A 12,844-nucleotide genomic window follows, 5' to 3' on the forward strand; every position below is an offset into this window, starting at 1 on the left:
TTCTTATGAAAGTGACTGTATAGTATTAGGACATCAAACCACCTAATTCATTATTTTAACATGAGCAAGAGGGAAAGTACATACTTTATTGGAGGCTCTCAAATTTAACTCATTGAGACCTAAATACAATAAATAAAATTTCTCAGTTTGAGAAATTTATTTTTGTTGTTGTTATTGTTTTGGTCACACCTGGCAATGTTAAGGAGTTACTCCTTACATTGCTTTTTTAAATCCTCTACTGGTGTGACCTTGGATATTTATATTAGGTTTGATTCTTCTGACCCTCACTTTCTTCATCTGTAAAGTGGTAAGATTGTTACTATTCATGAAAACTAAATTAAACAATCCTGCTCATGATGTATATTGAATGTTAGTTTATACATTAGATTTTCTGGTCCTTAAATATATGCCTGTAAATGAAAGACCACTTTTTGCTTTATAGTAATGAATTCCAGTCTAAAACCAATTTATAAATTTTATTAGTAAAATGCTAAAGAACTTCTCTTTTGAGAAGAAATATTAGGATACCCATTATTACCCAGTATCATACAATATGGGAAAAAAGAACCAATGAAGTTTTACTAGTTTAAAAGAGAGAAGATAAACTTTATTCACAAGATAGAATTTCCTATCTAGTAAGCATAAAAAAATCAAATGATAAATTACTAAAGATGAAAGGAAAATTTATTAAATTTCTCAGAAAAAATGTGTGCTGAAATTCCCATTTCCCAGTATATATTCAGTAATGTCACTAGTTGAAAATATTATTATAAATTATCAAATTTCCTGTATTCATAAATTCAGTTTGAGTTTAGTGAAAGTTCTAGTGACATTTGTTTTGAGATGAAATATTCAGAATGATTTAGATTTATTTTGAAAAAATAAGTACAAGTGTAGATATATTTAAGAAAAAGTAAATTTAATAAGAATTTATTATGGCAGACATTAAAATGTCACACTGGTTGACTGGAATTATTGTACAATAGGTAAGTTGTTTGCCTTTCATGCAGCCAATCTAGGTTTAGTCCCGATATTCCATATGGTCCCCTAAGCTTGCCAGAAAAGATACCTGAGCCCAGAGCCAGGAATAAACCCTCAGCACAGCCCGATTTGGTGCCCACCTCTCCATGAAAAATGCAAATAAAATGTCACAAGGACTTGAGTTATAGATGATTTTTACTTTTCTGACTTTCCAAAATTTTAATTTTATTTTTTAAATTGTGTTTTTTTAAAGACAATGCATAATGGTACAGGTTTTATTTTTGTTTGTTTTTGTTTTTTTGTTTTTGATTTGTTTTGTTTGTTTTGGGGCCATACCCAGCAGTGCTCAGGGGTTACTCCTGGCTCTGCACTCAGAAATCTCTCCTGGGAGGCTTGGGGGGGGGCATATAGGATGCTGAGAATCTTGACTGCGTGCAGGGCAAACACCCTACCGCTGTGCTATTTCTCTGGCCCCAATAGGTTTTTTTTTTTTTTTTTTGGTCTACACTCACTGATGCTGGGAATTTCTCCTTATTTAAGTTGCCTAGGAGTCTATTCAGTGTTGGGTTCAAAATCAGAGTTCTTTCATATTCTAGACCTTAGAACTATCTTTCCTCCGTTGTACAGTGTTTTGTTTTTTTGATTGGGCACATATCCATTTGTACTCAGGGACTACTGACTCTCCTGAGTCTGAGCTTGGAAATTGCTCCTAACAGAGCTCAGGGAATCGTGTGATACCAGGGATTGAACCTGGACCTACCAGTACAAAGCATGTACTCATCCCTGTAAGATATCTTTCTGCCCTGTGAACTGATTTTTTTTGTAAGTCATATTTTTTTGTTTGCTTTTGGGTCATACCTAGCGGCACTCGGGTTACTCCTAGCTCTGCGCTCAAAAATCACCACTGGCAGTCTCGAAGGACTATATGAGATGGTGGGAATTGAACCAGGGTTCGTCCTGTGTTAGCCTCATGCAAGGCAAATGCCCTCATGTTGTGCTATCTCTCTAGCTGCCACTCATTTTTTTTAAGATAGATGGGCCTTTTTTTTTTTTTAATTATAATAGTATCTTTATTTAAGCACCATGATTACAAACATGTTTGTAGTTGGGTTTCGTCATAAAATGTACACACACCCCCCCTTTCACCAGTGCAACCATCCTGCCACCCGTGTTCCCCATCTCACCCTCTGCCTATCTTCAAGACAGGTATTCTATCTCTCACTCACTACCATTGTCATGATAGTTAATGTAGTTACTTCTCTAACTGCACTCACCACTCTTTGTGGTGAGCTTTATATCGTGGGCTGGTCCTTCCAGGTCCCTGCCAACACTGATTGTTCTTGTTCTTTGTGATGTGTGCTATTCTCTGTTATCTGAGATGGTACCTCATTGTTGTTTTGATTTGCATTTCCCTGGTAATTAGTGGTGTGGAACATTTTTAATGTGCCTTTTGCCCATCTGTATTTCTTCTTTGAGGAAATGTCTATTCCCATTTTTTTTGATGGGGTTAAATTTTTTTTTCTTGTTAAGTTCTGTCAGTAACTTGTATATCTTATTAGTCACATATCTTATGGGTATCGGGTGAATAGTTTCTCCTGTTTTGTGGGTGGCCTTTGTGTTCTAGTCACTATTTCCTTTTAGGTGCAGAAGCTTCTCAGTATAATGTAATCACATTTTTTTTTTAAATCTCTGCTTCCACTTGTTTATAAATGGTATTTCCTCCTTGAAGATGCCTTTAGTCTCATGTCATGGCGTGTTACCTATGCTTTCTTCTATATATTTATCTTATGGTTCCAGCTCTGATATCAAGGTCTTTAATCCATTTGGATTTGACCTTTGTTTATGGTGTTACATGGAGGTGCAAGTTCACTTTTTTGTATGTGGCTGACCAGTTCTCCCAACACCTTTGTGTGTGTGTGTGTGTGTGTGTGTGTGTGTGTGTGTGTGTGTGTGTGTGTGTGTGTGTGTGTGTGTGTGTGTGGTTTTTGGGTCACACCCGGCAGTGCTCAGGGGTTTTTCCTGGCTCCATGCTCAGAAATTACTCCTGGCAGGCACGGGGGACCATATGGTACGCTAGGATTCGAACTGATGACCTTCTGCATGAAAGGTAAACACCTTACCTCCATGCTATCTCTCCGGCCCCAACACCTTTTGATGATGAGACTTTCCTTGCTCCATTTTGCATTTCTTGCCCCTTTGTATGTCTGGGGAACATTCTCTGAATACTCAAGTTTATTTCATTCATTTGAGGTCAGTCTGAATTCTAATACCATGCTGATTTAGTGACTATTGTTTTTGTTTTGTAATACAATTTAAAGTTAGAGAATTTAAAGTTAAAGATGCCTCCCATCTTCTTTTTCCTAAGGGCCTGTGGAGGTTTTTTTTTTGTCTTAATATGACTCTTTATATTTAGCATGCCCTTTAAGTGCTTAGTCTTTTTAATGCTCTATATGATTATGAATTATGTGGAGTAGTATTCAGCATTACAATATAGTTTATAAATATATGTTTCTTTGCTTTTCGGATTGATTTGAATGATTTTATTCATTAATTACATTTATTTCTCAATATTAAACACTAGGCCTCAGTGGGCTAACTATAAAAGTTGAATGCCCCAGATATCTGGCCACTAATCTCAAGCAAGACATGAATTTGCAAAATGAGTTAGTAGTCTTATGTATTTGCCTTCTGTGATCATAATGCATGTGAAAAAAAATTGACTCTCCTAATAAAAGGAAAGAGAAGTCCCTGTTCATTATAGGGAAATATTGTAACTGAATTTGGGAATTTTGTTAGTTGATGATGCATACACAAAAGATTTAGATGTATAGGATGATCTCCCACCCCTAGGAATTTAGAATTTAATACTAGTATTTTTGGATCTGCCCTTGGATGGTGTGGGCTTGGTCCTTTCACACTTACTATTTTAATTTGGGGTTCTTCCCTTATTTTGATAACTTTAACTTTCATAGGAAAATCAGTCGCCTATATGCCTTATGCTGAGGTCAAACGTGTTCTAGAACAGGAAGCACAGATGCACAGTACCGCAGCAAGGTCAGCATCACCGTGTAGGCTCTCTCCAAGAGAAGTCAGTAAAGCCGCTCCACAGCCTGATATGAGTGCAGCCTGCTATAGTGTCCCACCAGGTAAATATTGTTCTGTGCAGTGGCTGCTGGCCATCTACCTACAGATGTTAGACTTGGGTGGTTTAATCTTGTGAATGAACAACTCTTACAATACATTTCCTTGCTATTTCAAAATTACTTTCTTGTTTCTCTGTATTCCATCATCAGTTCAATCAGTTAGATTCACTGAATCATGGGAAATTTGTATACACTCATGAGTTTTATGACATTGACTGCCAAGACTGTGAACTTTCCAAAAATCTTGTGATTCCGTCTACCTCACCCATCACTGAAATACTTGGTGTCCATGAGAGCCAGAATCAGTGTTTTTCAGATTATGCAAGATGCAAAGAGGACATAAAACTTCTCAATAATGTCTTTAGTTGGGCCAGAGAGAGTAAAGGAGATAAGGCACTTGCCTTGCATGCTGCCTACCCCAATTTGATCTTGAGCTCTGCCAGGGGTCACTTCTGAGCAGAAATATCCCAGGAGCACCACTCCACTGGGTATGGCCCAAACCCTTCTTCCACTTAAAAAAAAAATCTTACTATGAATTTTACAAGCACATGATTTTTCTGACCTCTATTGTAAAATGAGAGTGACAGAGAAAGAAAAAAGTTGTTAAAGATTGTTTGTATATACTAAATTAATGTAGTTTGAAATAAATATTAGTTTGAATCATTGATGTTGAATATTTATTTTAACCTCAAAAATATTGTTTGTGACTGAATATACCAGATCAAGTCAACAAGAATTTTAAAATAAAAATGTTCATCTTTAGTTTTATCTTGTACTTATAATTTAATTTGTGGTATAAAAATTTAGGAATAACTAAGATAAGCAGAATGTTGCAAACTGGAAAATAAACTGTTTTTAAATGATATTTTCCTCTTTTAAAAGTTCTCCAGCCTGCTCCACATCAAGTGATAACCAGTCTCCCTGAAGGGGTTCGGCTTTCAACAACTCGACCCACTAGGCCACCCCCTCCTCTTATTCCATCATCCAAAACTACGGTGTCTTCAGAAAAACCATCTTTCATACTGGGAGGCTCCATCTCACAGGTAAAAAAAATTTTTTTGTTGATTTCTTGTCTATTGCTTTAAAAAGTTTTGATCTTAAAGTGTCTTATTGGTAACCACCCAATGTAAGGTTGTATATAAGATTTCCATTGCTTTTTTTTTCAATAATTTTTATTGTGACCAAAGTGAATTACAGTAACATTTTAGGTACATATTAGGTATATATTTTAGTACATATTTAATATTTTAGGTACATAGTGACATTGAATCAGGGGAATTCCCACCACAAGTATTGTCCTCCCTCCACCCCTGTTCCCAGCATGCATCCCATATCCCCCTCTTGTGCCCCCAGGTTGCTAATATAAGTAGTCCCCTCTGTGTCTAGCTTGTTGTAGATTGAATATCGATTCTGTTGTCCTTGTCTTTAGATTTGGTGTTTAAGTCTGAACATTTTTTTATTTCTACTCAATGTTTATATGACTGTTCGGTGTTGGTACCATCAATTTTTCCCCCCTTACTTTATGAAGCAGAACAAGGTGATTCAGGTTATGTGGTTCTGTTTGAAAAGAAAAAAAATGAACAAACAAGGATCGAGGAGTCCATAGAGGTTATAAATATCAATTTAAAAGAAGAAAGAGGAAAAAGAAGAAAAACATAACAAAAAGACAAATACAAAAAAATGAAATAGAAAAACAAAAAAACAGAACAACAATAATAACAAAAAAAAATTCAAACAAAAAAACCGAAACCAGCGAGTACAATAAAGCACCACAGCAATAAAAACAACAACCAAACAATAATCACAAGCATGAAATAGAGAAAAAAAAAAGAGAGAAGAATTGTGCCTTTTTTTTTTTCTTTTCTTTTTTGCACAGGCACAGTAAATATTGGGAGATTAGAGATTTCCCTTGGCTAGAGATACAGGGTTTCTCTGCCCTTGAAGCATACTGTCGTGAGCATAACTACAGATTCCATACATGCTTTTTTTCACTCCCCCAGGTCTTTTTATGGTGCCAGGAAACTTTTTGCTCAGTTGTGAATGATAAAATCAGAACTCTGTAGCTAGAGGTCTTGGTATTTGGAAAGGTAATAAGATGAAGCCTAGGATAGTCTTACTTTACAGAGATTTCCATTGCTTTAATATGGTTTCTCATATATATTCTTTGCAGCTTCTTCTGTCACTTGAAGCAACCACTTTGTATTTTCTATTCTCATAGATTGCTTTTATCTTTTCTTCTTTTTGTGGGGAGTTACACTCAGTGATGCTCAGGGGTTACTACTGGCTATGTGCTCAGAAATCGCTTCTGGCTTGGGGGACCATATGGGACGCCAGGAGATCGAACCATGGTCTATCCTAGGTTAGCGCGTGCAAGAAAATGCCCTACTGCTTGCGCCACTGCTCCAGCCCCTATCTTTTCTATAATTTAATATAAATGGAATAATACATGTACTCTGTGTATCTGTTTAACTCAGGTTTTACCAATGCAGGTTTTTTTGTATCAGTAATTTCTTCCTTCCTTCCTTCCTTCCTTCCTTCCTTCCTTCCTTCCTTCCTTCCTTCCTTCCTTCCTTCCTTCCTTCCTTCCTTCCTTCCTTCCTTCCTTCCTTCCTTCCTTCCTTCCTTCCTTCCTCCCTCCCTCCCTCCCTCCCTCCCTCCCTCCCTCCCTCCCTCCCTCCCTCCCTCCCTCCCTTCCTCCCTCCCTCCCTCCCTCCCTCCCTCCCTCCCTCCCTCCGTCCCTCCCTCCCTTCGTCCCTCCCTCCCTCCATTCTTCCCTCCCTCCCTCCCTTCCTTCTTCTTTTCTTCCCTTCATTCCTTTTCTTCCTCCCTCCTTCCCAGGAAGTGACTCCTGAGTGTTTCTCAGGGAACCATATGGGATGCTGAGGATCCAAGCTAGGTCATTCACTTGCAAGGCAAATTGACTTTCCACCCTACCTACTGTACTATCTCTCTGACCCCCTAATTTTTTCCTAGTGCCTTTATTTATTTTCTTATTTTTAGAAGTCTGTAGTGTTTCTAGCTTGGGATTACAATAAATAAAGCTGTTTATGAAAAATTTTTATAAGAGACTCTTTGTAGACAAATGGTTTTCACTCTCATATATAATCCTCAGAGAGTGGAATTGTTTGGGCATATGTATTTTATTTATTTACTTTTGGTTTTGAAGAAGCACATCTGGGATTATTCTTGTGGTACTTGTAGGACCATATACAATCCCAAGAATCAAAATGAGGTTGGTCACATGGAGGGCAAATATCTTAATCTCTATATCCTTGTCCCAGTGTTTATTCTTTTTCTGAGTGGTCTGTAGTTTTACACTACAGCCAGTAGTGATTGCATTTTAGACTAATGGATGTATAATAATATTTTATTGGGGGAGTTATTTTACAGTTTCCTGACCAAAAATAAAATGATTTTCAGTACTTTTCAAGTACTAATTTGCCAAATAGCAAATATGCTGAAGCTGAAATGACTATTTTTATTTTCTTTCTATTGTCAAGTTGTAGCAGGTTTTCATGGTGGGTGGGAAAGATAGGCCAATAGGTTGAACAGATTTTTTTGCATTCAGGAGGCTCAGCTTGAATCCCTGACTCAACTGAGTGTAGCCCCAGAACATATATCATTATTTTACTTTGGGGGTTTTGGGCCACACCCCAGCAGTGCTCAAGGGTTATTCCCGGCTCTGTGCTCAGAAATCACTCCTGGCAGGCTTGAAGGACCATATGGGATGTTGGGGATCGAATCTGGGTCTGTCCTGGTTAGTTGTCTGCAAGGCAAACACTCTATTGTTGTGCTATCACTCCAGCCCCACCCAGTACACATATTGAATGTGGCTCAAACACTCTTTCTTCCCAACTTATTTGTGACTAGTTTGTTTTCCTTCCTTTCTTTTTTCTTTTGGCATAAAAATGATTCTGTTTTTTAAATTTGAGAAATTTATATTTTATCTTATTTTACTTTATGGGTTTTTTTGCATAAATAATTCTAGCACCATGCCCTCTGCCAGTGTCATTTCTCTCCACTCTTGTCCAAGTGGCCCCTCATCTTAAATAGTATATTAATAACAAGAAGAGTTGTATATATGCTAATTCACATTATGGTACTCCAAGAGATGGCTAGTTAATGTAATATTTGCCTTATTTTTTAAGGTTCTATAGTTTACAGTAGTATTGAAATCACTGTTTTATATTTTGTTTTGCTATGCCAATCTCCACCAGTATGTCAAGATCACTCCACCATTGTCCCAGGTCCTCTTCTCCTCCTTTCCATTAGTTTCTTCAGTTCCTAGTCTGGTTGAACATTTCTCAAGATTTGTTTTCATTAGAGATTGGTGTGTTGTTTTTGATTTGGGGGACCTTGGGTTGACCACCTGTGACGCTCAGGGGTTACTCCTGGCTATGCGCTCAGAAATCACTCCTGGCTTGGGGGACCATATGGGATGCCGGGGAATCGAATCACAGTCCATCCTATGCTACCATGAGCAAGGCAGATGCCTTATGGCTTGCATCACTGCTCTGGCCCCTGGTGTGTTTTAATTTGCAAAATTAAAACAAAATTTAAATTTTGATGAAGAGCATCTATGACTTATTTTCTCTTATGATTGGTCCTTTTCTCTAAAGAATTACATTTTTGCTCCAAAGTTGTAAAAATAACTTTTTCTTCTAAAACATTTCTCATTTTAGATTTTACAGTTAGATTTATGAGCTATGTCTTGTACCAGTGTGAGGTCAGATCTGATATTTGTTTTTTATCTTGGATTTTTGATCTCAGTAACATTATTTTAAAAGACTTTTCTTTCTCTCAGTTGATTGCTTTGTACAAAATTGATTTGACTTTGTTATTTAGGTCTATTCTATTAATCTACTTCATACACTTTCATGGGCACCACCACCTTTATTAAATATATCTTAATTTATAGTCATGATTATGTAATTTAAATCTTAGAGTGCTTTTATTTTTCAAGATTATTTTGACTGCGGTATTTTTTTGTGCTTTTGTATAACTAGTTCATACATTTTTACAAAAAGTTCTTAGTTGTTGGTTAGAAAGGAAAGAACATTAAAAATAAGTTGTCTTGGGGCCTGATGTGCACTTCTTTTTTATTTATTTATTTATTTATTTTTGGTTTTTGGGTCACACTGGCAGTGCTCAGGGTTACTCCTGGCTCTACACTCAAAAATCGCTCCTGGCAGGCACAAGGGACCATTTGGGATGCCAGGATTCGAACCACCGCCCTTCAGCATCTAAGGCAAATGCCCTACCGCTGTGCTATCTCTCCGGCCCCACCTTGTACACATCTAACCTGGGTTCTATCACTGCATACCAGATGGTCCCCTGATCCCACCATGAGTGATTCCTGAGTTCAGAGCCAGGAGTAACCCCTGAGCACCATTGTGTATGGCCCTAAAACAAAAACAAAAAATTTGTTGTCTTATTCATGACCATGTGTGATATTTAATCTTCACAGTGTTTTATAACTTTTGCTTTGGGTTTTTGTTTTTGTTTTTGTTTGTAATTTGTTTTTGAGCCATGCAAGGTAATACTCAGAATTACCCTGGCAGGAGTAGGACCATATGGGATACCATAGGGATGAATCTGGGTTGGCTACAGACAATGCAAGTGCTCTTCTTGTTGTGCTATCACAACCCAGTGTTTTATAATTTTTAAATATTTTGTATAAGTGTGATGGATTTATTCTTAGCCAAATTATTTTTAATTCCAACAAAAAGCTTGAATATTTATTCATTTTATTCTTAGTTTCTGTATTTTTGTTTGTTTATTTGCTTTTTGGGGCCATACCTGGTGGCTCTCAGGTAGCATTGTTTAGATGTACTACTGTTTCTTTAGCCATTTTTATCTGTTGTTAGATTTCTGGGTAGTTTCCAGATTCTGGCTATTGTAAGTAGCACTGCAGTGAACTTAGGAGTGCAGAGGGTATTTTTGTTCTGTGTTCCTAGGGTATACCCCTAGTAGTGGTATATCTGTATCATATAGGAGCTCAATTTCCAGTTTTTTGAGAAATAATTTGTATTATTTTCCAAAAAGGCTGAACTAGACAGCATTCCCACCAGCAGTGAATGACAGTTCCTTTCTCCTGCATCCTTGTCTGCACTAGTTGTTCTTAGTTCTTTGTGATGTGTGTCAATCTCTGTGGCATTAAGATGATACCTCATTGTTGCATTTCCTTGATGATTAGTGATGTGGAGCATTTTTCATGTGTCTTGGTCATCTTTGAGAAAATGTCTGTTCATTTCTTCTTTCTATTACTGCTTAAGGGCCTGGAGTGATAGCACAGTGGTAAGGCATTTCCCTTGCACTCGACCAACACAGGACGGACCCTGGTTCAAATCCTGGCATCCCATATGGTACCCCGAGCCTACCAGGAGCAACTTCTGAGCACAGAGCCAGGAGTAACCCCTGAGTGCCGCCCTGTGTGACCCAAAAACCAAAAAAAAAAAGAAAAAGAAAAAAATTATTATTGCTTTGTAGTACACTTTAAAGTTGGGGAAAGTGATGCTTCCCATCTTTATTTTTCTAAGGGTTGCTTTAGCAATTCTTGGGCATTTGTTGTTCCAAATGAAATTCAGGAGTGTTTGATTCACTTTAAAGAAGCTCTTTTTGAGGGTTGGTATGGGATGCCTGGGGAACCTTGTTGGATGAGGTCAACACTTGGTGATGGTATTGGCTCTGATTCATTGTATGTCTGAAACCCAACCATGAAGGACTCTCTAAATCACAATGGCTTCAATCAACTTAAAATAAAAAAGGTTCTTTAATGCTTCTTGCAAACCTAGTTTCAAGGCTGTGAATTCCCTAAGCTGTTCCCTGTCCATACAGCTCTGTATCGTTCCTTCAAATTTGAATGATAATTTAGGTGAATAGAATGTTCTTGGTGAGGTATTCATTTTGTACTACATTTCTTAATTCTCTTCTGATTCTTGAGATCTCATTTTGATAGATCTGCTGTGAATCTTATGGGCTTTCTTTTCTATATACATTCTTTTTTTTTTGGTTTTTGGTTTTTGGGTCACACCGGTGACGCTCAGGGGTTACTCCTGGCTATGTTCTCAGAAATCTCTCCTGGCTTGGGAGACCATATGGGACACCAGGGGGATCCAACCGCAGTCCGTCCTAGGTTAGCGCTTGCAAGGCAGATGCCTTACCACTAGTACCACTACTCCGGCCCCTACATTTTTTTTTTTTTTTGGATCTTCCTGCTTTCAATGTTCTGTCTCTGTCTTTGATTTTTGTCATTCTGAACACAATGAATAATCCTAGTTGAGTCATTTTGCTGGGACCATTGCATCTCTTCTATTTGGTAGCCTGTATTCCACAATAAGGGAAATTTAAAGAAATGTAAATTAGATTTTATTTGTCTGAAACTTTATTTAAATACCGCGATTTACAAAATTGTCAATAATACAGTTGTTTCATGTAGTCAATGTTCCAACACCAATCCCACCACCAGGGTGACCTTAGAAAATCTTAGAAATGGACAAACAAGTACAAACAACAAAAATAAAAATAAATAAAAATAAATAAAAACACTCAGTTTCCCACTCTCTCCCCACGCCTGTTCACTTAGCAGGTACAATTTATATTATTTATTGCAACATATATCTCAATGGTGTTATTAAAGTTATTTGTCTGAGGATTATTTAGCTACTAGGTATGATTGAGCCTTCTGTGTTTTTGTTTTTACACATTAAACTTTCTGAGTAACATTTCCCCATCTGATTTGCTGTGCTTCATTAGGCTGTCTGTACTGTAAAATTTGGAAATGTCATGAAGCTGTGTATGCAGTTGTACACCCTTTTTTTTTTTTTTTTTTTTTGGTTTTTTGGGCCACACCCATTTGATGCTCAGGGGTTACTCCTGGCTAAGCGCTGGGGATCGAACCGCGGTCCTGATCCTTGGCTAGCACTTGAAGGCAGACACCTTACCTGTAGCACCACCTCGCCGGCCCCGCAGTTGTGCACTCTTAAGAACTGTGAAACTGGGATAATTCAGCAGCTTGATGTCTTTTCAAGATTGGTCCTGGAACTGAGCCATTTACATGCTGGAGGAATATAAATGGGTAGGGCACTAGGCATTTCAATGGAGCACTCTGCCTATCCACATCTCCATCGCATCCCTGTCCTGAGAAAACTTCAGAGAGAGATACCTAGATCTGCCCTGAGACCAGGACTATTGATAATGACTGTCACAGCTCTTAAATTTTTTCTATCTTCATTGTTTTCTAGAGGTATTTTTTTTTCATCTTGGAACTTCCTCATCTTTTCCTCAACTGCTGTAATTCTGCTGCTCAGTTTCCAATTTTTTGTTTGTTTTGGTTTTTGGGTCACATCTGGAGTGCTCAGGGGTTACTCCTGGCTCTACGCTCAAAAATCGTTCCTGCCAGGCTCGGGGAACCATATGGGATGCTGGGATTCAAACCACCGTCCTGCATGCAAGGCAAACAAAACGCCTTGCCTTCATGCTATCTCTCCAGCCCCTCCAGCCCCTCCAATGACTTTTTATATCACCTACCATACTTTTTATTTTTGTTGTTTCTACTTGTTTGTCCATTTCTAAGATTTTCTCATAGTTTCTTTGTTTTGCTGATACCTTTAGACATTCTTTATTTGGTGGGAGGGGGGGCTACACCCAGTGACGCTCAGGTTACTCCTGGCTATGCACTCAGAAGAGATAACATGGAGGTAGGGCATTTACCTTGCATG

The 12,844-nt window shown here is 37.9% G+C and overlaps 1 protein-coding gene across 6 annotated transcripts in view; it reads left to right on the top strand.

The window, feature by feature from the left end:
* Positions 1-12,844, top strand: part of NCOR1 (nuclear receptor corepressor 1) — a 170,247-nt gene that overhangs the window by 110,621 nt on the left and 46,782 nt on the right. For 4 of the 6 annotated variants that reach the window (XM_049776733.1, XM_049776734.1, XM_049776735.1 and 1 more), the window contains 2 exons: positions 3,954-4,127; positions 5,007-5,167. In XM_049776733.1, coding sequence (XP_049632690.1) covers positions 3,954-4,127; positions 5,007-5,167 — 335 coding nt within the window. The remainder of the gene's footprint in view (positions 1-3,953; positions 4,128-5,006; positions 5,168-12,844) is intronic. The other 2 variants (XM_049776738.1, XM_049776739.1) reach the window with 1 other exon arrangement.

Source organism: Suncus etruscus, chromosome 7 (assembly GCF_024139225.1).
Source record: "Suncus etruscus isolate mSunEtr1 chromosome 7, mSunEtr1.pri.cur, whole genome shotgun sequence".
Classification (NCBI taxonomy): Eukaryota; Metazoa; Chordata; class Mammalia; order Eulipotyphla; family Soricidae; genus Suncus; species Suncus etruscus.